General features: G+C 44.1%; 1 protein-coding gene across 1 annotated transcript in view; it reads right to left on the bottom strand.

Annotated features, from left to right (window-relative positions):
* The window catches only part of LOC120498137 (maltase-glucoamylase, intestinal-like), a 59,352-nt gene extending 32,136 nt beyond the window's left edge, over positions 1-27,216 (bottom strand). Inside the window, exons 1-8 of the mRNA XM_039700519.1 lie at positions 26,941-27,216; positions 26,380-26,482; positions 26,147-26,292; positions 15,003-15,171; positions 14,302-14,398; positions 13,069-13,181; positions 4,208-4,333; positions 3,089-3,220 (exon numbers count right to left, since the gene is read on the bottom strand). Coding sequence (XP_039556453.1) covers positions 3,089-3,220; positions 4,208-4,333; positions 13,069-13,181; positions 14,302-14,398; positions 15,003-15,050 — 516 coding nt within the window. The 5' untranslated portion in view covers positions 15,051-15,171; positions 26,147-26,292; positions 26,380-26,482; positions 26,941-27,216. The remainder of the gene's footprint in view (positions 1-3,088; positions 3,221-4,207; positions 4,334-13,068; positions 13,182-14,301; positions 14,399-15,002; positions 15,172-26,146; positions 26,293-26,379; positions 26,483-26,940) is intronic.
* Between the last annotated feature and the right edge of the window lie 92 nt (positions 27,217-27,308).

The following is a 27,308-nucleotide window of genomic DNA, read 5'->3' as shown; positions in this document are numbered from 1 at the left end:
GAGAACATGAGTCAGATTCATCATTCCTTCCTGCCACGAGGGCCCCCACAAATACAATACTCAGCACTGGGTGCAAGCATGGGGAGCAGACCTCCTGCTGGTTTAGCACCAGCCACCACAGTGATGGTGGCACAACAGAGTTCAGGCAGGCTGCCAGTGTCAGTACTGCTGGCTGTCAGGATCTGTGCTTTGCTGGTGACCAAAGTCTTGAGATGACAGATGGAACCCATTCCCTAAATCCATTTACTAGAGGTTTTCCATGACGCTAACTGGCTGCAGTCAGAGCCCATTTCCTGAAAGCATCATGAGGGAGGCAAAATCTGCTATATTTGGGGAACTCACCCATTACTGTCACTACCCGAAAGGAATCTAAATAGAAAATTGTTTTTTTCAGTATCCAACTGGATTACATTTGCTTTGATTGCACCTACTGTCCCTTGGAAATTAAACCCTTCACACTGCTCCAGCTCCTGACTCAACTTAGGGGAATACTTTACATTGCTAAAGAATGCTAACAGACAGATTTTGACAGAGATATCAGCAACTGTAATAAAGTGAAAATAGAAAACTTCAGTACCAGTGCAACATATACTTCTCATTAACGTTTAAACAATGAAGGACAGACTGGCTCAGTTTTTGTTCTTTTTTCACAAGCTTGGCTAAAGAACTAGAGCAGAAGACAGGCCTCGGTTACAGGTTAGTGGAAGGATGAAAGAAAGGCTTCCTATCTGGATTCCCATTAGCTCATTGCATGAATTAGAGTTGCTGTGTTCCTTGCATCTGTCTAACAGCTGAGTTTATACAGCAACACCTACCTGCACTGCTGCAGAATGTGCCATCTGAGAAACTGAAAGGGCTTTAAAAATGTTGCTGAAGTTAAACTCATAAGGAAGAAGATATAGCTCAGCCACTAAACCACAACTGCTTGCCTGTAGCTTCATACCCAGTAGCAAGTGCAAAACAACTGGAAACATCCCAAGAGTGATGATAAAGAAATGACAACCATATATTTACTGAAATGCAAGAGTGCATAGGAAGAGCTACCCCAAACTCTTGTATTTTGCTCCTATATTAATGTTTTCCAAACTATTTTGAGATAAACCAATAAATAGGCATGTGGTATTTAATGTGGTTAGAGCTGTGGTTACAGTTCTAAGAGATTAGATCATTTTTAGAGCAGTATTGAGGTTACAAAGAGCCTAAACTGCCTAACTGTTAAAAGAGCAATCAGTCCTGACAGCACATGTGCTCACTACTGGTTAGTTATTTACAATGATGTATCCATTTAATTTGGGTCTATTTTTGTCTTAAAGTTTCCCTCCATCAAAGTGACTTACTAATCTGTTACTATTTAAACGCTGTGCCTTGAACCTTCACTGATGAAAACTGATTTCACTGCTGCACCCCCGAGCTTCTCAGAATGGAACCTTCAGGGGAAGGCATTTTTAGGGACAAATGGCTAGCAAGCAGCATTCACTGTATGCATACTGCTGTATGCAAGCAGCATTCACTGTATGCATACTGCTGGTTCCATTATCAATATGTAATTGATCACTTAGGCTGTGTGGTTTTGTTTGAGAGTCCTAGTAGGAAATGAAATTATAGTACACCAAAGCACAGATTAGGCAAATAATAAAAGGTATGTTTAAAGAAACTATCAGAAAACTCACAATTAAAAAGAAAACACTGATATAGCTATCTGTGGTGCTGACTAGTCCATCATCCTCAGTCATGTTCTAAACTTCACAACAAACTGTGAGGAAAAAATAAGGACAGAAGGGAGGCACTTTTGCCTTAATCTATCTATTTAACAAGATAATGCAATTTTTAGATGAGGAAACTGCAGTAGCTCTTGCTTATCTTCACTCCAGATACACCAGTACTGTACCACAATTCAGGATTCTGCTGTTCAGTCTCTCTCTCCACAAGCCTTTGACAGGACCCCCAGGGCAAGAAGAGGAACATGGCCCTTATTTTAAAAGGACTGGTTTGACTTAGGGTCCAAACATTAGTGACCTGTCCATCATGACTGAGCTGGATTAACTGAATCCCAGTCTCCTTAAAAGCAGGAGCCATCAATATAATTGTTGGTGAATGTGTTTGTTTAGCCTAGCAGAGAAAGGCTGAAGGAGAATACACTTATTTGAATCAGTGTATCAAGTCTGTTGCTCAGCTCACTTTGCAGACCAGCAGCTTCACCCTAACATTTGCCTTGAATCTGTCCTGCTGCAATTTAAAATGCCCCCAGTGGTTATGGAGAACAAATTGCAGCCTGCTCTGGGGAGTGCAGCCCTCCTACTGCTAAGCTGCTGGGGGACCCTGGAGAACAAGATCTTGTGAATTTATCAATGGACTTTATTTAATTTCCTAATTTATTTTCACCTTTACTTAAATTTCGATTAAACTGGTCTCCAGTTTCCTTGCCACCACTGGTGCTCACTTAGATATTGTGACAGTCATTTTGGCACAAGGACATGTACAGGGAATTGCTGGAGAAAACCAGCAAATTTTGTTGGAAAAATTTACTGGGGAAGATGGAAAACCCCAATTTCAGTTGTATCCAAATTAATTCATTTGGCCATATGCCAATTTTGGTTAGAGGTTCAATATACAGTTTCCACAAATTTGCATACAAGTAATCATCTCTCACATTAACTTAGATAAAAAAGTAAGTACAAAAAACCCATGGATTGTAGTTAGCATATTCCAGAGTGATTAGGAATAGAATTTTTTCCACTATTCAGCTATTTGTGTATGTGTATTAAATTAATTTGTTCATTTCAGGGAAAGAATTGCATGAAAGCAATGTCAACTCAGAGGGAAAATTGCTCATAACTGAGTGGGGAAAAAGCTACAGAGAATTAATGTTTTGGTATAGAGATGATACTGGTAGAGAGATATCAAATAAAGACAACACTTCTAAAAATTAAATCTGTGAGAACTTTTTCTTCAGCTCTTCTCAACATATGAGAAAATGGAAAATCTGCTACACTGATATACATGTGTTAGCACCTAGGTACTGCTATGAAGACTATGCTAGAAATAGTTCTTATAAATGGAGAAATAATTAGCAAAATCATTAATTTACCAGAATCACAATATTGTGCTTTCCATTCTTCTTCATCTCCTTCATGAACTCTGGCAGACCAGCAAAATTCACTTTATCATAGGTGAAGTCCAGGCGACGTTCCATGTAGTCAATATCATAATGTTGGACATCCTAAACATTTTTCAAGTAAAAAATTATGTTATTACTTTGTCCAGCTCTGGAGTTCTCAGACAGGGAAGACATGGATGTCTTGGAGCAAGTCCAGAGGAGGGCCACAAAAATGATCAGAGGGGCTGGAGCACCTCTGCTATGAGGACAGGCTGAGACAAAGAGGGCTGTTCAGCCTGGAGAAGGAAAGGCTCCAGGGAGAACTTACTGAAGCCTTTAAATACCTAGAGGGGGCTTATAAGAAAACTGAAGTCAGACTTTTTTGTAGGGTCTGTAGCAATAGGACAAGGGGTGATGGTTGTAAACTAAAGGAGGGTAGATTCAGACTAGATATAAGGAAGGATTTTTTTTACAATGAGGTGGTTGCACTGGTAGATGGTGAATGCCCCATCCCTAGAAACATTCAAGATTAAGTTGGATGGGACTCTGAGCAACCTGATTTAGTTGAAGATGCTCCTGCTCATTGCAGGAGGGTTGGATTAGATGGCCTTTAATGGTCTCTTCCAACTCCAACTATTCTATGATTCTATGACTGAAGTATTTGATACAGAAATCAGAATGCATGCAATGGTATTTCTAAAAGGCAACTAATGTACGTAATGAAACCTAAGAGAGTAATTGTAATCCTAGCAGTGGACTACAAGAAAATGTAAAAGCCCTAGTTTAGCAATTATTTTGCAGTGATCTGAATCAGAAGTTTGTTTTCATTATTTGTTTTTAAAATGCTAGCACCTCATACTGCATAATAGCAAATCCATACCAAAATCACCTGCTATGCAGCCAAGAGCAGCACTTAAACATGATGTTCACAGCCCACTTTAAATGTTCTTTTAAGCACTATGAAGATATTACATACAAACCCACTACATAAGATAATGAATGTCGTTGTATTCTACAACTCTCTTTGTAAGACAATTACTTTTCCTCCATTACAATTGTACTCACTTCAGAGTGTAACATTAGCACACACAGTGAAAGATTCCTACTTACATATGGGATGTCATAGTGCTTCATGCGTTCGACAGTTTCCTTTAAAACATCAAGGCTGTTGTAGCCCCAGCGGGAGAGCTGGAATCCCAGAGACCAGTAGGTTGGCATGTGAGGGCGTCCAATGGCCTGCAGCAGGAGTGAGGAATACACAAATACCAGGGTGAGAGGAAAAGAAGTTACTCTGAAACACCAGGAGAGGCTTCCAGATCATTTAAAGCACAAAGGCCAGGGTATAGGCATCACACTCCCATTAAACACCCATTCCTTTCTCCGAGTGGCTCTTGGCACAGCATGCTTGGCACTTCTCCTGGTGGATCCTTGCCCTTCAGAGAGACTCCAACAATGCCAGCACTGAGCATCACTTCTAAGGACACCCCAGTGGAAGACATGGTTTATAAAATCCAGGCTAATGTTAAATGTGGTCTCAGCCTCTGCACAGCAACATGTGCCCTCACTCACAGGGCACATGCCAGCAGAAATCCAGTGTGGAGCCTCATGCCACCTGATCCACAAAAAGCCCACAAATCCCTTCCTCAACAGAAGGCAAATCTCCAACCACACACAGCAACATAAGCTTTGCAAACTTCTCTTGCCATATCCAGCTGAACTAACTAATCAACAGTCTGATCTTTATTTAAGCTCCCTGAAGTTTTAATCATATTTACACCAATCTGATGAAACTCAGTTACTTATGTTATTGCTGGCCCAAATCCTTGTGTTGCCAGGCACTGACAACCCTCTTCAAGACCAGATATACTGTTTGGTCCCAAAATTCTCAACTGAAACACAAGGTAATGAGCTAAATATGATTTTATAAATATTTGATTCCCACTGTCTGAATGTAATCCATCTGTAAATGGCATGAGGAAACTCAATTGAGAGCACAGGGAAGCAAGGCATCCTGCTCTGCTTCCCCCGGTGACAGCTGCTGTGGTAACCTGGGATGAGGAGTGGGCAATTACGATGTGTCTGTTCTACAAATAAGCTGAAGTCTGGCTTTGTCTCATTAGTATACTCCAGTGTTTTCTGGGGCACATCTGAAATCCTTACTTCAGTTAGATCCAATGACACTAACCTTTGATTTGTATTTCTAACACCTTTGCAGGCAACACATGAAAATCTAGTAGCTAGTAAGCACCCATGACTTATTAATCAGCTGCAGCAATTGTCCCCCTTTGGCTAAATAATGGTTCCTCCCTTATTTCCTTGTGGATCTCCATAGTTAGGTAATTATGCTGAAAAGTGAAAAACAACAAAACTTGCATATTGGCAGCTAAATCCCATCTACTTCAAATAAATAAAACAAGGCACTTCTGGCAGTCTCTATTGCATCACTAAGCTCTCTGGAGATGCATTGCATGAAGGAACACATTCCTATGGGATTTTCTCTAGGAGGAGTTTGACCTGGGAAAGCAAGGCTGAGCTTGAAATTGCCCTAAAATACATCACATTCTAGAGCATCCGTACACGGATGTACAAAGTGCATCAGACAGAAAACCACATGTGGGAGAGAGGCAGAGAAAAGCTGAGGATGCTTTTAATGCCCCTGAGCTGGGAAACACACAGGGTAAATTACTTCCAAACAAGAAATGCTTGGGAACACATAGCCAAACATTACAAATCTGGCTACAGTGTGCTTTCACTTGTTGGGATGCTGCTGTATCAGATAAGCAGAAATATAAGGAGGCCATAACCACTGGCGAGGTTAATGCTCTGGGTGTCTCCAGCAGGGATGCTCCAGCTGATCAGCACAGGTGCCCCACACACCTGCTGCTTGTGCTGTCCCATCAGACTTAACTTTCCTGATCCTCCTCAACACCTACTTCTCCAATTCAGCTGGAGGCTGGGATATTCAGAAGTGAGAGCAGCTCTCAGCAGCATGTTCCTGCCACAGAAGCACTCAGCTCCCACTGCACACTGCTGTGCCCTTGCCAGGGCAGGCCCTGAATGGACAAAGGTGGTGCCCACCATGTAGGGGGAGGCCAAGGGGCAGACACGCCATAACTACCCTGGTGCTACCCCATCTCCTGCACATGTCATCAGGTTTTTTCCAGCGTGTCTGGACACATCTGATCACCCAGACCATCTTTCAAGCTCTCCTGGGGTTTTCTGTGGAGAGCTGAATGGGATGTGATGGCTCAGGACAATCTCCCAGACACCTTGTGAGACAGCACCAACATGCTCAACACAGCATGGCCAGCCTCAGGGCCAGAAGTCTTCTTCTCTGTCACACCCACACTCAACATGTTAAGGATAACTTCATCTGAGGAGGCAGCAGAGCTTGTTTTAGACCAGCAAAGGCTGCAGGATGAGCTCTGTGAACCCACCATTTTGTGCTCCTAAAGCAGATGCATATTTTGCCCTTGCTTTCTCTACTGGAAACAGAGAATGACCTCTACAAACAAGGTTAAAAAACAGAACAAAACAAAAGAACTCCCTAATGAAATAAAATGCTTTGTGCACAGGCTTCTCATCTTGGACAAGAGAAATAGGGAAAACTGGCTGATAAATATTAATCCTGCAGCTCAATGCAGAGCCCTGTGCCCTGGCAAGATGTCTGCATGGCATCTGCTGCCTCTTCCCAAGCAGGCTGGGAAAGGGGACAGGGGGAGCCAGCCTGGGCAGAGGCAGTGGGAACTGCTGAGCATCTCTGCTCTGGGTCCTGTGATACCCCAGGTCACTCCTACCAGGGGAGGACAGTCAGTCTGGGACATTGCCAACACAATGCATTCCAAGAGTTGGATGGGGACTGGCTTCTTCCCCACGTCCTGTCAAGCATCCAGGTGGAGAGCAGTGAGGATGGAGGTGGAGCTGTGGCCACTGGTGTGTCAGTCAGAGCCCTTCCCAAAGGGCATGTCCCCAGCACTGGGGTTTGCTGGGGTTCACCTGCTCACCCTTATGGAATGGTGCTGTGCCGTTCTGGACCACAGAGTGAGAGAGTATTTTGTGACAGCATCCCTTGAGGAGTTTGGGATTACAGCTGAACCAACAGAAAAATATCTACCTTGCAAGGAAGATATTAAGTTTTTAAAGCAATTAGTTCTCTAGGTTCACCAGGCTGGTGCATCTATGGTGAGCTTAATTGAAACCAGCAGAACATTTGAAGAGGAAGGATGAAAACAGGGCAGCTGGGAAAACAAATGTTCTTTTTTCTAATTATGCTGTGGACTCTCTCTAATGGATCCCCCTGAAGCTTCCTGATAAAGTAACTGACATATGGTACCCACTCACAGATGGATCAGCAGAGGCAGGAATGTAATTTTGCAAACCTGAAGACTCAAGTTGGATTTGATATATATTTAGGATCTAGTTAATTCATACAGATTGCATTCTGCATACAAATGATCAGAAAGTGCAGCAGCCAGAGAAAGACTGCTTGGCAAAATTGACTCCCATAGAATCAGAAAAGGTAGATGGGGAACTGAGGGAGCAAAACGTAGAAATGGGAAACATATGGGGTATCCAAAATGAAGAGGGGAAAAAAAGCGCAAAGATATCGTAGTGCAAAACCAATTAAAAAAAAAAGATCGTATTTTCTGTTCCAGAATTCTTCCTGCACTGGTTTCTTAAATAACTCCTAGTGTTTAATAAAGTCACTGTAAGTTTTTGCCTGTTTATATAACTTAGCATTATGTATATTTTTTTCACTTTTTTCAGGGACACCTGAGCACTGATGTATCAAGGAGGCACCCTGGAAGCATTTTGTGGTAAGAGTGAAGTTCAGTGGAAACAAGTATATCTAACAGATAAAATCTGTGTCTGGGAAGCAGGTGATCTGCATTTTTTTCCCCTGTGTTGGATTATTGGACAACTAATGCTATTAATATGAGCATCAATTATATGTACTAGATATATACTATGTACAATGATATGTACTATATTCTATAGAGTAAAATCACGATCCTATCCTGTTAACATTATGACCAAAGACTTTGATGAGAGAGAGAGAGCTGCAGAGGTATGCCTATATATCACAGAGGCTGGAGGGAGGTACTCCTTCCTGTGCTGACAGAGGAGCTAAGATGTCTCACAATGCAGATTGCTAATCTTCCACCCTAATTAGCCACACAAATTATTTTTGAAGCTTGATATTTGCTTCAACTCCCTTTCTTCAAAGAGGAATTACAGGAGGAAACTAGAAAACCCAAGTGGGCGAATGCACTGGGTTTAGTGTTTCTGTATGGCTAAATACACAATGGCTAAATTCCACAGGCGCTGCTAAGGCCCACACATCTGTATCCAGCTCATCTGCTATGACTAAGGCAAGCAGCTGAGTCCTGTGGGCACCCAGTCAGTTAGAGGGTAACCTTCACTCAAAGTCTGTTAACAGAAGCTAACCTTTGATTTAGGAGAGTAAAAAAAAAGACCCTGTAGCTGCTGAACCATAAAGAAGATGCTCACAACCTCAGTAATATAAAAAATCTAAGGATTTTCAATGCCAAGGTCTTCAAATCTTGGTTTCTGCTGCACAAAAAATTATCAGTTGTTTATTTCTTCTTGGGGAATTCAGCTGCAAGCTCTCACTGAATCATCTGTGATAAGATCTATGTGCAAGCAGGTTCCTCATGTTACGTCTCCAATAGGAGAGTGGACTAGAGACCTCTGAGGTCCCTTGCACCTGTAACTAGCCCACACTTCTGTAAGGAGGAAGCAAACCAGCAATTTTCTCTCCAAACAAAATCAGGAGACTTACAGTATGCTCACTTACCGCTTGTTACTGGATAATTTGTGATAAAATAACACATTCATGGCCTTTACCCAAGAGCTATTAAACATCTGGTTTCTGAACCCGAACATTCCTGAGCATCTTGTTATGGAGCTCACACACTACTGCTGTGCACTGCTGGTCTGTTCTGAAAGGCCACCAGTGGTCTTGGCAATGTTGGCCTGGTATTAGGTGTGACTGCAGAGCCTCAGCCAGGCTCAGGTCACTGCCTGAACTCTTCAGCTTGTTACTGCTTTTTCTCACCCTCCTGCAAACGGAGGTGTTTGCTGTTAAAAGTGAGATTTATGTTACATAACTGTTCTGCACACCAGACCTCTTCTGCAGTAGGAGAAAAATGTGATCACTGTCATATAGAGAGAGCTGTACAGGACAATCTTAGATGTCTTAGATGTGCAGGAGTCACATCCCACACAGCTGGGCTCAGGGGCAGGAGGGAGCAGAAGAACTGGGCTGGAGGCTGCTCCTTCCCATGGGACCATGCCCAGCACATACCAGTAGCTGCTGCCACTGCTGTAGCACTCAGGTGCCACTGGCAGGAGGTATCCTACAGCTCATCCCTGCTCCCTGCAGCACACAGTAGAGGGACAGACGAATCAGCACTCACCCTCTGCTCCCTTCTCACACCTTGCCTCACTCTTGGAGCCCATTTAAAGCAGATTATCCTTCGCCAGGCTGGCATGCAGGGCCACCACAGCTTTTGTTGTTACCTGTCCTCACTCCAAGGATGCAGAGAGGCTGGTGACTCTGGCAGAGCAGCTCAAATCAACCCTGATCACCACACAGAGAGCCAAGAGCCCTGCTCTTGGCATAGCCTGGACCAAGCAGCTCTGGCCAAGAGTCCATGGTCCATCCTGGGTGCTGGTGACAACCTGGAGATGTGTGTGGGGAAATCTTGCATACTCCGGAGGCCAAATAAAGAGCTTTGTTACAAAGCTGTCCTAACTCACTGGTTTGGAGGGAGCCACACGAAATCACAGCTAAGCTCCTAAACCTCTCACAGAAACAAGCATAGCAGGGGCAGAGAGGTGGCTCAGATACTGAGGTGGCACTGAAGGCAATGGCACAAAACATTTGAGAAAGGTGTAAAGCACTTTGCTCTGAAAACAACTCCCTTGTTCTCACCAGCTTGTGCCTGCTGGCACCTGGCCACCCTGCCACACCAGTGGGGCCATGCTGGACAGATAAAATGAGGGGTCCCTTGAAAAGCAGTGACTGTGGCAGAGTTGCTCAGGAGAGAGGCAGGTGCTATTCCAGAGAAGCTCTGCAGCAGTGCAACCTGATCCCACCAGGGGCCCCTGCAGCCAGGAGCTCCCAAAACACCAATTTGCAGAGGAGACCCATGCAAACAGCTCAGAGAGCCGAGCCATGCTGCTGAGCAGTGCCTTGCAGACATCAATCACACTTCTCCTTTCTACCCCTTTTCTTTCCCTACAGCATGACAATGACTGCATAGGGAAAATCCTCTCAGTGTGACAGAAAAGACAATTGAAAAATAAAGTCTTTTCTGTCTCCTTCACCTTCCCACATACCTTGTACATAAAAGCCAAATTATTACCCTAGAGACTAATAATATGGTAATTGTAACATTTTTGACCTTGGAATTTCAGGATGTTTACTGAAGAAGTTATTATTTCACATTGAAATTACTAACACGCATTCTTTAAGATTCCCTAGAGAGTTGAGCACAAGCTCAGAGAATACAGAACAGGATTTTTTTGTCCTGGCATGTGACATATCTCATTAGGAGACGCCCACTGCTCTCCTTTACCTTGTTTTCTTTGCTCCAGCTCCATTTCCAGAGACAGGGGTGGAAAGTCAGCTGCCACTACCCATCAGCTGGGGAGTGAGAACTCTCTCATTTTATTTTCAGATGCTGACCACCTGCTAAGCCACAGAAATGCTGCCTTCAAACACCAGTAAAAGACTTTGAAAAGGAACAGGCGTGGCTCTAATTTCCATCGTACTGCTGCACTAACTCCCTTGAAATGGGGATCAAAGCTCCAGCCTGGGGGAGAGTTGCTTTACTTTTCCCCCTCGCTTTTCTCCCCACTGGTTTTATTACCCATGTGTAAGTTAAAATCCCAGCTTGCTTGCCGGTCTGTGGCACTGGCATCAGAAATAGTGTGTGCTGGTTTGGGCTGGGATATAGTTAATTTTCTTTATAGTAACTGGAATGGGCTGTGTTTTGGATTTGAGCTGAAAATAGTGATGATAATTCAGGGATATATTTGATCTTGCTGAGCAGTGCTTACACAGAGTCAAAGCCTTCTTTGCTCCTTACTCCACACCATCAGTGAGGAGGCTGGGGGTACACAAGGAGTTGGGAGGGGACACAGCCAGGACAGCTGAGCCCAACTGACCCAAAGGATATTCCATATCAAATGGCTTCATACTCAGCACATAAATCTGGGGGAAGAGGAAGGGGGAGCTGGATATTTAGAGTGCTGGCATTTGTCTTTCCCAGTAACAGTCACATGTTCAGCCATTCCCCCGATTCCTGGGGGTGTCTAAACACCCTCCTGCTCCTGGCAACTGGTGAATGAATTCCTTGTTTTGCTTTGCTTGTGTGCACAGTTTTGCTTTACCCATTAAACTGTCTTTATCTCAACCCACGAATTTTCTCACTTTTACCCTTTGGATTCTCTCCCCCAGCCCACTGGGGGGGCGAGTGGTAGTGGCTGTGTGGGACTGAGCTGCCAGCTGGGGTTAAACCATGGCAGACAACGGGTGGGGATGATGTGCAGAGGCAGCTGGAAACCTCCAAGCAACAGAGCAGTTGCTCCTTCTCCAGGACATGGAGGAGCACCATCAGCCTCTCACCTCTCTGGGAGGTAGCACCTGAGCCTCTCCTTGGAAAAGGAAGGTCTAGCAGAGCCCACCACCCCAGAGAAGCTCCAGCCTTCCCAAAACAGCAGCATGAGCAAGTCTTATCCCTTTCTTCACCAAAGCAGAACCCAGAAATACTTTCCTTCTGGGTTAAATCCTCTTTTTCCCTTGCTCTAAACCACAGTATTTCTGTTCCCATACAGGCACTTTAAAAGAAGACAAGCATAGGCTGTGGAGGCTTTAAAAAGCCAAGAAAGACAAAATGTTCACAAAGATCAGAGCTCAGGCCCCTTTGAGGGGCGCATGGGGAAAGGCAGAGCACATGCAGATCTTGCTGTGAGCTCTGAGTGCCTGGCTCTGGGATGCCCTACCCTGTTCAGCCTTCCTCAGAAAAGGCATTTGCAGCCTAATCCTCAGGGTCTGCACAGTGACTCCCCCTTCTCACAGCAACATGCTTACTCCAGCTCTGCTCCACACTCTTTAGGTTTGACACTGATTTCTTTGCATACACAGCTTGCGTCTGAGGTGGCAATTTCTGTGGCAAGGCCCAGTTGAAGCATCATTTGGTGACCAGGAAAAACATATTATCTGCTACTTTTTTCTGCACAGTCCTCACTATATAAAAATTGCATGTACACTTTCAAATCAGCCATTAGCATGTGTACTCTCAGTTCTGTGGAAAACACTGGGCAATTGGATAGCAAGTAGTTACACTCTGTGAGACAGCAGTAAATGCAGTGTTATACATTCATACTCTCCAATGCAATAATATAGGTTTTCATTAGTAAAAAACAGCCTGATGGCTCCAAAATCAGCAAGCAATTCCACTGGCAAATAAAGGCTTGAACACTTTAAAGTCCATTCAATATCTCTGAAATCCAGCATATGTAAAGTTCCCAAACATTCCCATCTGTGCTCTGCCTAGTTTGTTTACTTGGCCTGCAGTGTCAAAATGCAGTTATGTCATACAGCAAAGATTATAAAACTGTGACAGCCAGAGAGGAGTAAGCTTACACAGATACCTTTCTAATCATTGCATCCCTTTATCCATTTAGTGTACTCCTGCATCCCACCCTGACATATTGCAGGAGAGGCTGGAGATGTGCACTGAACAGCCAGCCTGCCTGTGACACTCAGACTGTTCACAGATGCTCGAGCACACGCCAGTTTTCCCATGGATCTGAAGCTGCAGCTTTGTACAAATGGATCACACAAAGCTCTGCCTGCACAACCCACTGATACTACCAGATACTGACAGGACTGTGTTACAAGGCACTGCTCCATGTGCCAAGTGCACTTTTCTACTAACCTCAGTGTACTGCTGAACCACGTTTTCAGGAGTGGGTCCCATGAAGAGATAGAAGTCCAGGATCCCTCCAATAGTGCGGAAAGTTAAAGATGGGTTTGGAGACAGAGTAACATCTAAAAGGGGAAAAAAAGGCCCTCAGCACAAACAAACTCTGCACTATACATGGGGATAGGTTAAGAATGCATCAGGGGAGGTTGAGATTCAATATTAGGAGGCATTTCTTTACTGAGGGCAGGCAAGTGCTGTAACAGGCTCCCTAGAGATGTTGATGCCCTGAGATGCATCAGGGGAGGTTGAGATTCAATATTAGGAGGCATTTCTTTACTGAGGGCAGGCAAGTGCTGTAACAGGCTTCCTAGAGATGCTGATGCCCCGAGACTGTCAGTGTGTAAGAGGCACTTGGACAATGCCTTAACAACATGTTTAGCTTTTCATCAGCCTTGAAGTGTTCAGGCAGTTGTACTACAGGTATGTTTTATGTCCCTTCCAAATGAAATCTTCTATTCTATCCTACCTATCCTAGGTGTGTGCATGCTGGGCTCTTCCCTGTGGGTACGACTGGATGAGCAAACAGGGCTGAAGGGAGGCAGGCCCAGTGTTTCTGTAATCTCTGCTTTCAGACTGGCATGGTGCAGCAAGAAATCACAGAAACCCACCCAGCACAGATTGCATACATCCATTTGTCTCAGTTTCATATTTATACAAAGGATCAACAAGTTTGTGTTTAGGGTTCCTCTATGCTATTTTAGTCTTATTGTAAGCCATTGTCTGCCAGGGGAAACTGATTTTATAGACTAAGTGAAGATTCCCCTTTTCTGAAATTATACCACTAGATTAATGCAGTAAGGTGACCATGGCAACACAGAAAACTATTCTCCAAAGACAGAATATAGGACTAACATAAACTGATTTGATTTTGTTATGCCAATCTCAGAGGAAATTTCTTCCACCTTCTTCTTTCCCTCTATTTGCATCTATTTTCATAAAAAAGTTAAGAATGTATTTTCCCTGAAAATGCCCAAAAATGCCCAAATTCCTTGTTAAAAATTCATTCTACTGAAATTCCTTTGAAAAATCTTTGAAAAATCTATTAGTCCTGGAAGCTTAGTTAGCTGTGCAGTCACTCATATTTGTACCCCATTGAAAAAGCAGTCAGTAAAACAGTATTTTATACTTACTAATCTATCATATTTCTATATGCAGTCCATGTAGGGAATCCATGTATCTTTTTACCTTGTGCATTGGAGTTCAGAAGGAGAACACCGTGGGCATTGGAGTCTGGTTCCACACACATGTAGAAAGGGTGCACTCCATAGAGGTTGGCAAATGCCTGAAACATAACACATGAAGTATGACTTGACTTTGCTATCTTTCATAGCTTTTGTCAAGTAGATACTCATGCACAGACAAAGAAATAAATTTATTCATAGTTAGAAACTTATTTTGAATGGTTGGGGATTTTTTAATCTAAATTGGTGTGAAGTCAAATTTACAGAAAAGATTTTTTTCTGCCTTATCACAACAGAATTTTTTAATCTTTCCTAGTTAAATCTTTGATATTCTGCTAAACCCTTCAGACTGGCATGAGTAAGAATCATTTTTCTAGTTAAAAGAGACTCATCAACCACTGACTCCAGTTCAGCCAAATATCTAATGAGTCCTGCTGGAGTCCAGCTTGTTTGGATGAACAGGGATTGATCCAAGCATAAAATGTAAAACTCTCCTGAACCAAGATCTTGGCACACAATATACTTTTTCCTGAAAATTGCACTGTGAGAAAGGTTCTGATAAAGGGTTTCAAAGTTCCCTCAAAACAATTCATGGCTTAGTCTTTAATTAAAATTGATGATACCTGCAAAGCTTGTGACATTCCATGTTTCCCACCTCCTTTTGGTGACACAAGCTAGGACAAAGTGTTGCATAGAGTGAATTACCGTTGGTGCCTGGTCCCTGGAGTACATGCCATAGGTAACAAAGTTCATGTTGTGCTTGAAGGTCGGGTGCTCATGTTCACCAAACCCATACACAGAAGTGGATGGCACGGCGGTGGTGATCTGAAGGAACTGGTTGGAGAAAAACAGATCCACCAGGGGACTGTCCCACCTGTGACAAACAGAGCGAGACAGGATTAGTTTGTTTCTCTTTGGAAGGTATTATTTTAAATTTATGTCCAGCTATTTATACTTTTAATGTATTTTGGAGAAAAACAGTATTAAAATACATTAAATTCTATGCATGCATCTAAAGTGCTTAACCTAACACATTAAATTAATCTTGCAATGGTTGAAGATATCACATCTACTTATGCAAAAAAATGCACCAATATAATTTTGAAAAGAGCAACTAAAACAACAGAAGACAGATTATAAATCTATTATCAAAATAAGTGGTTGCTTATGCTATTTCTATGACAACCAAAGTGAAAGGCTAAAAATTGTTATTACACAGTGGAGTTCAGAATACTTAATGAGAACAACAGACATTTTATCAGCTTTTTTTAATGTTTTGCTGTATCAGGACACAAATACCCCCAACTTCATGCAGGTGCTGAAAATAGAGGATGGTTTTCTCCAGACTGTGCTTGAACAAGATGTTTTTATTGTGATGACTCTCTCCTGCTTCTCTCACCAGCTTAATGCATTTATTTCTATTAAATCATCTGTGGACACAGGCTCACATTTTAATTAGGTGCTACATTCTGTTTCCTATCTCTAGAGCTATAATGAGCTGCAAGTTAGATGGGGGAGAACATAGTCAAGCTGTGGAGAAGTGTTTTGTTAATGGTCATGTGTATGCCATGAGTAGCTCATTTAGATAGCACCCTCTCGAGCCTTGTTTAACCATGAATTTGTTACAGCTAATTAAAATAAATGAGCCCATGCCATAGAGAACAGAAGTGGTATAACTCTCCTTTTAATGTTCTTCTATTCAATGATTTTGACAAAATTAAATGGTTGACTGGTAAATTGAGAAGTGGGAGATGGGTTGTGTTGGTGGGGAGCAGCTCTACCCCCGTGACAAGAGCACTCTGGTGAGTGGCCTGCCACCTGGGCCACCAGCACCCCTTCCCGGGGGCCAGTCCCTGCTGCTGGGAGGACTGGGAGGGCACCACTGCTCCCCAACAGTGGTGGGCTTTCCCCATGAGCCTGCAAGGACAGCTGCTCATGGGGATGCTTAAGGAGCTACCTTGCCTCTCCGTGCAAAACTCAGGCAAAAAATATCCCTAAATTTTCCTAGACAAATCCAAAGTTACACACAAGTACTAAAGGGTCCGTGTGGCTTTTTTAAAAAGTCTATTTGTCCTTTCTTACAAGCAGAAAAAGTAAGAATTGTATATAACTCTTGATTTGTTTTTTTTTGTTTGTTTGTTTTTTGCCAGCAGGAACCCCTACCTCCCTCCTTTCCATTATATCCACCTACATGCAGTACTGAATAAAATTATTTTCATTTAGGAGGGTTATGCATGCAAAATATCCCTGAGAATTAGATCCAGTCCTTGACAAATAGAGGCCTTTCTGCAAGAAGCAGTTGCTGTGCAGGAATAGGGATGGAGCTTTGGAGCTATATTCCTGCCCAAAGGAAAACTGTCACACAGCTCTGCTGTGTGCCAAGACAGGAAGGGTCACTGCTCTGAGCAGACCACAGGGTTGAGAAAACCTCAAATTATGCCAGAGGGGAAAGGCTTTCGAAAAAGTTTAAATATCTGCTGTAAGTCATTGAGCTCTCCCCATGATGTCTGTTCAGAGGACATGAGGCTTTGTACATTTGTGGTACCCACATTATAGCATGGACATTCCCTATCATGAGAACTCCTAGTGTTACCATGGCATTAAAGTATTACTTCAGCTCAGCAAGTCCCCTCCTCTGACCAGGAGGGTCACTGGGGTGGTGCAAATGACAACCCTAGGAACAAGCCCTCTGCTCCACCATATCTTCACACGTTGTGGAGAGACTGGCTCATGACTCATGCATTCCTTCAGGCAACTCTACCTCTGCGTGACACTGCCACAACAGTGCCCTGCTCTGCACCCCTCCATGGCTCAGCTCCCTGGGGGCTGCCACCCCCACCAGCACAGCTCCCCATCAGCCTTGTCTTTCCCTAGACCTCTGCATGCCAGCATAGCTATGTGCTAAATATAGCATTAACCATGACAAAAAAAAGGCTGGTAATTACTCTCTTTTTTTTTTCTGGGCATCATTATGTCATCTCCATCTGAAGGAAAGCATGAACAGGTTTTCCCCTGGCACTATTGTCTCCCTTCACTCCAAGCAGCTTCCTGAGTCCTTGTGCTCTCCAGCACACTATGGTAGCTGTTGTGCTACTTTATGTATTTGCTCATGTGGTGTTCGCAAGGAGCAATCATTTAAATTAAAAAAAATATGCCATTCCTTAAACCCTTGCATACAATAAAAGAAAATGTCATATTTCTCCAACCCTCCCTCCTACTGGTTTAAAGTAGATAGAAGGAACAAAACAGGAAGGAGCATAAAATGACATCATGTTTGCAGGAGTTTGCGTGGTTCTCCTCCAAGAGTCCTATGAACCATAAAACCACTGTGATGGACAACAGAAGGGGTCTTAAAAATGTAAGAACACAGCTGAACAGTTGCACACTGTCAAAAATGCAACCTCCGCTAGAAGATGGACGATGCAAAGTCTGTGAGCACAAGAACCCTTCTTTTTGCACAAGAGGTAATAGCTGCAGTCACATTTACTGCTGGAAGTCTTAAGCTGTTAGTGTGTCAGTGGTAAGAACACTCCTGCCTGAACAAACCAGCCTCCCCACACATCTGCCTGGCCCATTGTCTTTGAACAGTCAGCTGCCTGTCCAAGGAGCCTGATTGAAAAAAGCTGCACTTTTGCCATACACAGTGCACTATACTAAAGAGTAAACCTCTCTAATTTTTAACTTCTTATCAGAAAGAAAAAGAGTGACTCAGATTGAAAAGGTCTCTGTAAAAATTAGCATTTTTGGCCAGCAAGGGAACTCGTCTCACACCCAGCAGTCAAGCCACTGGCTATGAGGATGAAACACAACTGGAGTGGACCAAAGAAGCAGTATTAAAGGAAGGTGAGTAGGCAGACAGATAAAACATCCTGCTCATGTTGAAGGTGTAGCTCATGACTAACATTGTCACAATGTTTGAGGGGGATGACTAAAAGGCTGTACAAGATGGTTTTCAGGAGTGCAATCATCAGTCCTTTGTAATATGAACTGGACACGATGATTTACCTCTCTGAACAACTACTCTGTTGAGGTTTATTGGAGGCCAATGACTGCAGTGTGTGCAGTGGCTTAAAGCAATGATTCACCAGCCGTGAGCAACCAGCTGCTGGCACTCCTAAAGTGGTCTTACAAAACCTTCAGAATAAGGAGACTTGGGACACAGATATAATACATCATTAGGACAAACATCATGCATTACCTGGACATTCAAAAATAATTTTAAGTTGGGAGAGGTTTGGTCTTTTTTTTTTCTTCCTGTTGCAATGAATCCTGGAGAACTGAGCTCATTATTTGAAGTTGCAAACAACTGGTCCACTAAGTCACATGGAGAAAATGTCCTCTATAACATCTGCTTTTCTTGGCCTCCAGGCCACCCCATATATTATATGTGTGCAAATTTAGTTGTAACTTCCTATGCCTATCCAAAAAAGGAGTCTAAGCCTCCTGGCAAAGCTTGGGCACCCCCTTCCAGAGGGCCTGGGCTACCATAGCATGCACCAGCTGCCCAAAAAGTGCTAAAGCACCTTAGAGAGTGGGGAGTACACACCCTATTTTCAAATGAGCCTCAAATCTACTGATTGACTCAACATTCTTGAGCTGCTGAGGAGCATCACCTAAGGAGCCCAGATCTCAGATTGCTAAAAACATTTCCACTGATTGCTGGTTTTGGCTGGAGTTAACCTTCTTCATAGTAGCTGATGTGGGGTGATGTTTTGGATTTGTGCTGGAAGATGTTGATAATTCAGAGATGTTTCAATTACTGCTGAGCAGTTCTTAACAGAGCACAACAGGGCTTTGCTGCTCCTTACACTGCCCCAGCAGCAAGGAGGCTGGGGGTGCACAAGTAGCAGGGAGGGGACACAGCTGGGATAGCTGGCCTCAAGGAACATCCCATACTATATGGCTTCCTGCTGAGCATTAAACCTATCAGGAAGGTTGGCTGGGACACTGCTGCTCAGGGACTGGAAGGCATCGGTCAGATGGTGGTGAGCAATTGTTGGCATTTGCATCACTTTTCTTTCTTGGGTTTTATTTTTCTCTCTGTTATTTTCCTTTTAATTACATTATTATCCTTATTACTACTACTACTACTACTCCTTTTTTTTTTTCCCCCTTTCACTAAATTGTTCAACCCATGAGTTTTCTCACTTTTACCCTCCCGGTTCTCTCCATCTTTCAGTCAGGAGAGAGCAGGCAGCTGTGTGGTGCTTGGCTGCTGGCTGGGGTTAAACCATAACACTGTTTCACAACAGCTGTATTCCTTATTAGCTCTAAGTCTTGGAACACCACTGGAGTGCAGAAGGTCACCCAAGACTGAATTTTTACATGTTTATCTTACTTTAAAGATGATTTGTCAAGTAGGTGAGAAAATCAGCAGGAGTAATCAATAGATTTTCCACAAACATAACATTTATTAAAAAAAAAAAGAAGTGCAGAGTATATTTAGTTATTGACACATTTCTGCTCTACTTCTACTGTGTTCATTGTTGTGGTATCAGGAAATGTCCTATAACTCACTGGATATACAATGCTTAATTTTTGCTCTGAAAAACACTTGGGTAAGTGATATACCTACAATATTTCTTGCCTAGGTAAAATAAATCTTAATGATTAGAAGACTAAAATAAAGGCTCTCACTAACTAGGAACAAACCCATTCTACCCATGATGCATACAATTTCCTTCCCTTGCTTTCAGCAAAACTGCAGTTATGAGAATAGCATTATAAATCATTCTAATAGCCTTGCCCATGTAAAAACACCTTTGTAGTAAGTGGTGTCTGTGCTAAAAATAAAAAAAAAGGCAGCTGAACTCTACAGCAGCCTTTTTGGAAATTAGGGAAAATCTTGATTAGGTTTTGGTTATTTTTGCAGTATATTCCCAAGTGCAACAGCAAACAAGGTATTCCAAACGCTTACTAGAAAGTAGTCCCTATCTAGCTTGTAAAAAATATGTTCTGCCTTCCATTATTTGTGTGACATCATGAAGGAAAAGTCAGGATATTAAAGTGGAGAATCAAATCAGTAGTCCATCCCTCTGCAGCCTTGTCTCCAGAAATGGCCCAGGCCAGATATCACAAAGGAAGGCATAAGATGTCACTCAGAGCCAGTCTTGCAATAATCTCCTTATGGAGGAAGTTTCTGGCTGTTTTCATAGAATTAACTGATGTTGTGAAGCATGGAGACAAAGTATTCGGGGGTTTTATTTTCCTACAGATGATTTTTTTATTATGCCTGAATGTGTATCCTGCTAGGCCTCCTGTGCCAGTGCTGCCCTGGGGCAATGAGTCCCACAGAGTAATCACACTCTGCAAAACGAGCATGTGTTTGTTATTTATCACTGTCTTAAAGCAAACAGTTCCCAGCCTTTTACTCTCTGTTCTTGAGAAAATCTACTGCTGCTCAGGGACTGGAAGGCATCGGTCAGATGGTGGTGAGCAATTGTTGGCATTTGCATCACTTTTCTTTGTTGGGTTTTATTTTTCTCTCTGTTATTTTCCTTTTAATTACATTATTATCCTTATTACTACTACTACTACTACTACTCCTTTTTTTTTCCCTTTCACTAAATTGTTCAACCCATGAGTTTTCTCACTTTTACCCTCCCGGTTCTCTCCATCTTTCAGTCAGGAGAGAGCAGGCAGCTGTGTGGTGCTTGGCTGCTGGCTGGGGTTAAACCATAACACTGTTTCACAACAGCTGTATTCCTTATTAGCTCTAAGTCTTGGAACACCACTGGAGTGCAGAAGGTCACCCAAGACTGAATTTTTACATGTTTATCTTACTTTAAAGATGATTTGTCAAGTAGGTGAGAAAATCAGCAGGAGTAATCAATAGATTTTCCACAAACATAACATTTATTAAAAAAAAAAAGAAGTGCAGAGTATATTTACAGTTATTGACACATTTCTGCTCTACTTCTACTGTGTTCATTGTTGTGGTATCAGGAAATGTCCTATAACTCACTGGATATACAATGCTTAATTTTTGCTCTGAAAAACACTTGGGTAAGTGATATACCTACAATATTTCTTGCCTAGGTAAAATAAATCTTAATGATTAGAAGACTAAAATAAAGGCTCTCACTAACTAGGAACAAACCCATTCTACCCATGATGCATACAATTTCCTTCCCTTGCTTTCAGCAAAACTGCAGTTATGAGAATAGCATTATAAATCATTCTAATAGCCTTGCCCATGTAAAAACACCTTTGTAGTAAGTGGTGTCTGTGCTAAAAATAAAAAAAAAGGCAGCTGAACTCTACAGCAGCCTTTTTGGAAATTAGGGAAAATCTTGATTAGGTTTTGGTTATTTTTGCAGTATATTCCCAAGTGCAACAGCAAACAAGGTATTCCAAACGCTTACTAGAAAGTATCTAGCTTGTAAAAAAATATGTTCTGCCTTCCATTATTTGTGTGACATCATGAAGGAAAAGTCAGGATATTAAAGTGGAGAATCAAATCAGTAGTCCATCCCTCTGCAGCCTTGTCTCCAGAAATGGCCCAGGCCAGATATCACAAAGGAAGGCATAAGATGTCACTCAGAGCCAGTCTTGCAATAATCTCCTTATGGAGGAAGTTTCTGGCTGTTTTCATAGAATTAACTGATGTTGTGAAGCATGGAGACAAAGTATTCGGGGGTTTTATTTTCCTACAGATGATTTTTTTATTATGCCTGAATGTGTATCCTGCTAGGCCTCCTGTGCCAGTGCTGCCCTGGGGCAATGAGTCCCACAGAGTAATCACACTCTGCAAAACGAGCATGTGTTTGTTATTTATCACTGTCTTAAAGCAAACAGTTCCCAGCCTTTTACTCTCTGTTCTTGAGAAAATCTACGCTTTCTTGGAGCCTTCATGCTCTCAGTTGGTACTACCTCCTCCAGTGGTTGCTGTTGACAGTGTGGCAGGAGCAGCAAGGAGAACAGCATTTAACCTGAGTGTATGTGCCACAAGTGCCACAAAACAACTCACAGGCTGTTTAGCTGGCTCACCTGCCTTATTACAACACAGTATTTTCTCTCCTGTTTTGACTAATATAGGGCTCTGGCCAACCACAGGACAGTTTCCCACAAGAGCTGCAAGATCAACCAGGATATCCTAAGCAAAGATTTACTAAACTAAAGCCAATCTCTTGACAAAACATTTTTCCACTGACCCCACCAATTTTGCCAAAACAGTTATTTTCCAAGCATGACAGGAGTAAAAAGAGGCTCTGCCCAACAATGGTGGTAGTTTGGCACCTTCTCCTGTGGGGCAGGAGATTCATGCCCTAGTCCCTGACCCTCAGGGTTCAGAACTGTGACTTGCAGCCTTAAATCAGATGCAGGTTTCTAGTTTTCTCATGGAAAACAAAAAACACCCTATGTCTGGATGGAAGCAGAAGCTTTGCTGTGTCTCATCTGATCCCCCTGGCATCTCCCTAGTGAATGTGTGGACATGGCACCTCTTTACACCCATGGCTTTGGATAGCTACTGGCACAGAAAGGGACCTTCCGTGGATAGTGGCAAAACAGCAGGAGCACTGGAGAGGGAGAAAGCAGAGTAGAAAGGAGGCAGGATGGGACACAGTGGATGAGAAAGAGAAAAGTAAAGGGAGTAAGCCAAGAGGCATTACTGGGAGGACAAAGGGAGGCAGCCCAAGCGCTCCTGGTCCCAGCAGCCCCCAGCAGTGCCTGGATCATCTCCCTACATGACTCTGTCTAATTTTTGCCTCATGCAGGCAAAGCAGCAGCTGTCAACTGATTAGCTTGGAGCAAGCTGAAAATGTAGCAGGACTTGGCCTTTTATTCTTGCTCCTGGCTCTGCTTGAGGTTTGCAATCAGCTGTTAATGTCTCTCCTCTCACACAGTTTATTCCTTTCCCCTGTCATTGTGATTACATGGAGCCCGGAGTTTGTCCTGCCCTCCTTGGGTAGCTCAGCTATGTCTCTCTGCATGCAGTGAGTGTGAGAAATGCCCATGAAGCACACTCAAAGCCTCCTCTGCTTCTCCCCTCCAACATTTCTAATATGCAATGAAATAATTCCTCACAAGGAGGAGGCTTTGTGCACGGGAGTGCCAGAGTGGGGATAGGGTTTTCTATCAAGCAGACAGACAGGAGTCTGACACCCCACAAAGACATGGATGGCAGGACAGACTGCAGGGAAATACAGGTGTGGGCTTTGAAACAGCAACCCAAACCTACGCTGTGTTTCTGCTTGGGACAGGCTGCTTCCTTCCCAGGTGGCCTGTCAGCTGTGCCAGAGCATGCTGGGCATCATGAATTTAGGCTTTCTTGGGGGGTAGGTCATCCAGCAGCATGGCTCAGCTAGCAAGGCATAAGAAGCATAAGGAAAAGCAGATTTCTGAGAATCCGTAATTGTTTTTCTATGGGAAAGTTTTCCTCAGAGATATTTAAAAGGTCCAGGAGAGAACCCTGACCTGGTTTGGTGCAGACACAAGTAATCCACCAACAACTGGGGAGTGCAGCTGCAGCACCTGTTGAAAAGGTTTTATTTGCCCACATTGACTGTTCTGAGCAGTGTTTGTGTGCATATAGAAATCAACAATTGATTCAGCTGTTCATTGAGACAGTAAGGCCATGGCTGTTCACATCTTAAAACAGGAGGCTAAAGTCCCTCCAGGTGTCAGGCACTTGCCTGTTTCTCAGGGACACTCTCCCACACAGCCTGCCCTAACCTGGCCCAGGCACAGACACCACCAGCTGTGCAGCTCGGTGCCTGGGTGCTCTGGAGCAGCTGCTCCCACTTCTGGAGGGAACCCAAAGGAAAACTTTTGTGTTTTAGCATTCAAACCTGCCTTTGGGCAGGTTGAACTAACACGAAAATCTACTTAACCTGCCAGATGCCACCAGTGCACCCCTGGACCCAGCCAGTCAAGTGCAGCCACTGATGGGAATGTTCCTATATGCTGACTGCTGAGGGCTCATCCTTCAGTAAAGTAAATGCAGCCAACCATAGATTTTAGGCCAGGATATATAACCTGCTTTCCTGTTTTGAAAGATTCCATCTGCACAGCTCTTTTGGTAGCTAAGGAGATTGCAAATCCCTCTAAGACAGGTTGTGGAGTTATCTCTGAGCACCTGCATTTCCTCACTCTGACAGGATGGACAGGCAAACAAATGAAGGGGAAGCATTTCTGCTCCTCACACAGGGAATATAACTAAACTAAATATCATTCAGCTGTGAGAGGAATGGCTCCCTGACAGGATCCTTTAGACCACAGTACTGGCTGTGCCATTTCACATGAAACAAGAATTCCCAAGAACATATAATTTCCCTTTCTGTACACAAAATCCTCTGTCTCTGCTGGTGACAATATTTTGGGAGCAGCCTTGCCACTGCTTGCAGGATAGAAGTCCATTATTTGTGCATTATATTCACCCACAATTTCCTCTTTTGGGGCTTGGCTGAGTTTCAGGAGCACTCCTTTACCTGCCTGGAGGCAGTGTACAATTTCCCACGGGGATGCTGGAGAGCAGAGCATCACTGCTGATGCTGTGCTGGTGCTGCAAACCAAGGCTGCCCTCTGCCTCCCTGGGCTCTGCAGCACAGCATGGCTGCAGCCCACACCTCTGCTGCTGCTGGGCACGGGCCTTGGTGCACAAAGAGATGGAGGGACATGGAGGAGGCTTCCCCAGGCCCACAGCAGGGCACTGAATGTGCCCTTCTGGAAACCTTCTCAGTGGGGACTGACCTGTGCTCCTCTGCCTGTCACTGCAGTTTTGTCTTTGGCAGTCCCTGCATCTGCTCCATGGCAGGCCCCTCCCCTCTGCTGGGACATCTCAAGTTTGATCAACCCAGGCTAAACCCTTGGGGTCTGGGTGAAGGTGAGGAGGGCTGAATGAGAATGGGCCATGAGCTCTTGCTATGCATTCACCCCTTACATCAGCATTCCAATTAATAAGTCTTTACAGAAAGAAGAAGAAAAGGCCTCTAACAAAAGACCACTGTTTACACAGAGCTGTTAAGTCTAATGAGAAATTAAATTATTTTTGTTATCAGAGTAATGCATAATACATTCATTTAAAATAGCTGACATAAATAAGACTTTACAGAATTGACTGTGACAGGTATAAAGAGATGCCATGAGACTGTAGTTCAAAAGGATGGTCAGTTCATTAAAAACCCAGCATGATGCAGACCATTCTAGAAGCTGTATTGTCTTATTTACATCACTCATGTTAAGCCATCCTTATATTGCTCACTGCTGCATTCCCAAAAGCAGCTGGCAGGAATGCACCTTGATTGGGACTCTGTTTCTAGAGTAGCATTATGTACTAGAGATATGTTGATGGAAGCCAAGGAAAAAGGAAATTAAGACACCTGGTGACATTTGTTAGTGAGAGGAGCTTTTGCTGAAGTTAAACTTACAGTACTAGCTTGAGAAAACAAATGGTATTTTTGCAGAGGGACAAACTAGAGCCAGTGCCATTCACTGACATCAGTGGAAATCAGAGGCTTACAGCCTCCATTGCTTTGAGCTTCCTAGACCTGCCTGCTGGAGAGTGTCAGGAGATCTGGCGCTTAGATCCTGACACCTCAAATTTCAGAAATCTTAGCTCAGTGCTTTGTTGAGTTGAGTTTACCAGCATCCCAAGCCATGAAATTGTAGCCTCAGAAGGTTTTTGACTTACGGAATAAACTTTTATACATGCACATAGATAATTGTCTGTTATACAGGCACATACCCCCATTAATAATGAAAGTTTGTTCAGGGACACGGCATAAATCTGCACCACATCCTTTGACCCCTTGTACCACAGACCCAAGCAACAGGGTGTAAGGAAAGAGTGCCCACCCCATCACACCTAACTTTTACAAAAAGCAACATGAATCACGTGTAGTACTCACAGCACGGTGCCAGTGCTTTTCCTCTTGACCGTGAAGTGTGTGGAATCATCTGAGAACTCCACCTCATAGTTGGCTTCCTCAGCAGTAACCCCGGGGCCACTGATCTTGAGTGGGACTTCAAACCGCTGCGCGTTGGGGTCGTAGAGCTAAAGCAAGGTGAGCAGGGGGCAGGTCAGCTCACTACTTAGCATGTGTTGCTTTGGCTAAATGATTGCAGCCCCCCAAACACTCACCCTGAACCGGAGTCTGTCCTTGGTCTGGAACTCCACTTCCAAGACGATCGGGGAAATGTCACTTCCGAAGAGGGACAAGGCCTGGCGCTTGTTCAGCGTGACTCTGCAGTGGAAACACATGCTGGTGCCCACCACGAGTGATCACTGCCTCAGACCACCCTCGGGCAGGCCAGGGGACCACCCAGCTACCCTGCGCCAGCTCTTTACAAATAAATCATTGACTTACTGAGAGAAATAATCCCTGAGGTCAGTTTGGGCCCTCCTTGATGTTGATGGATAAAACAGAGGTCCCCAAAGAAAGGAGACCTCGTAGTTTCCTGAGGCACAGCTCCCGGGGTGGGAGGGACCACTCCGCGCCTACACCTGGTTCCCTCACCTGAGGTGTGGTGAGAGCACAAGCCCCAGTTCTACGGCACACACGGGGAAAGGTGTCCCTTTCCCTCCTTGCCACAGGTGTATCGCAGCAGCTGCGGGAATGTTTTCGGCGAGGGTGCCCGGGGCGGCAGCGGCGGCCCCGGGGCAGGGCCGGCCTGCAGCGCCCGGGGCTCCACACGCACTCACCTCCAGCCCTTGTCGGTCTGCTCGGCGTTCCCGCTGCGCGCGTAGCCGTAGGGACTGTTCTCGGGGAAGAAGCACCAGGGAGCGTTGGACACATCGCTGGCGCACCAGGTGCAGCCCCGCGCCTCGCAGGCCTCCTGGGAAGCGCCGGGCTGCGGGTGGCAGTCAATGCGCTTCTGCACCGCGATGGCGCCGGGGCACTGCGCGTCCTGCTCCGAGCCCCGGCACCCGCCCAGGGCTGCGTGCGGGAAGAGCCGTCAGAGCAGCCGGGAACCGCGGTAAAAAGTAAAAAACCCCACAGCACCGCAAACTTCAGCCATTCTTTTTTTTTTTTTTTTTTTTTTTTTTAAAAGTCTTTTCTCCCCCCCTTA

This window comes from Passer montanus, unplaced genomic scaffold (assembly GCF_014805655.1).
Source record: "Passer montanus isolate IOZ18808 unplaced genomic scaffold, ASM1480565v1 scaffold141, whole genome shotgun sequence".
Lineage (NCBI taxonomy): Eukaryota > Metazoa > Chordata > Aves > Passeriformes > Passeridae > Passer > Passer montanus.
This window is presented reverse-complemented; position numbering and strand designations above follow the sequence as displayed.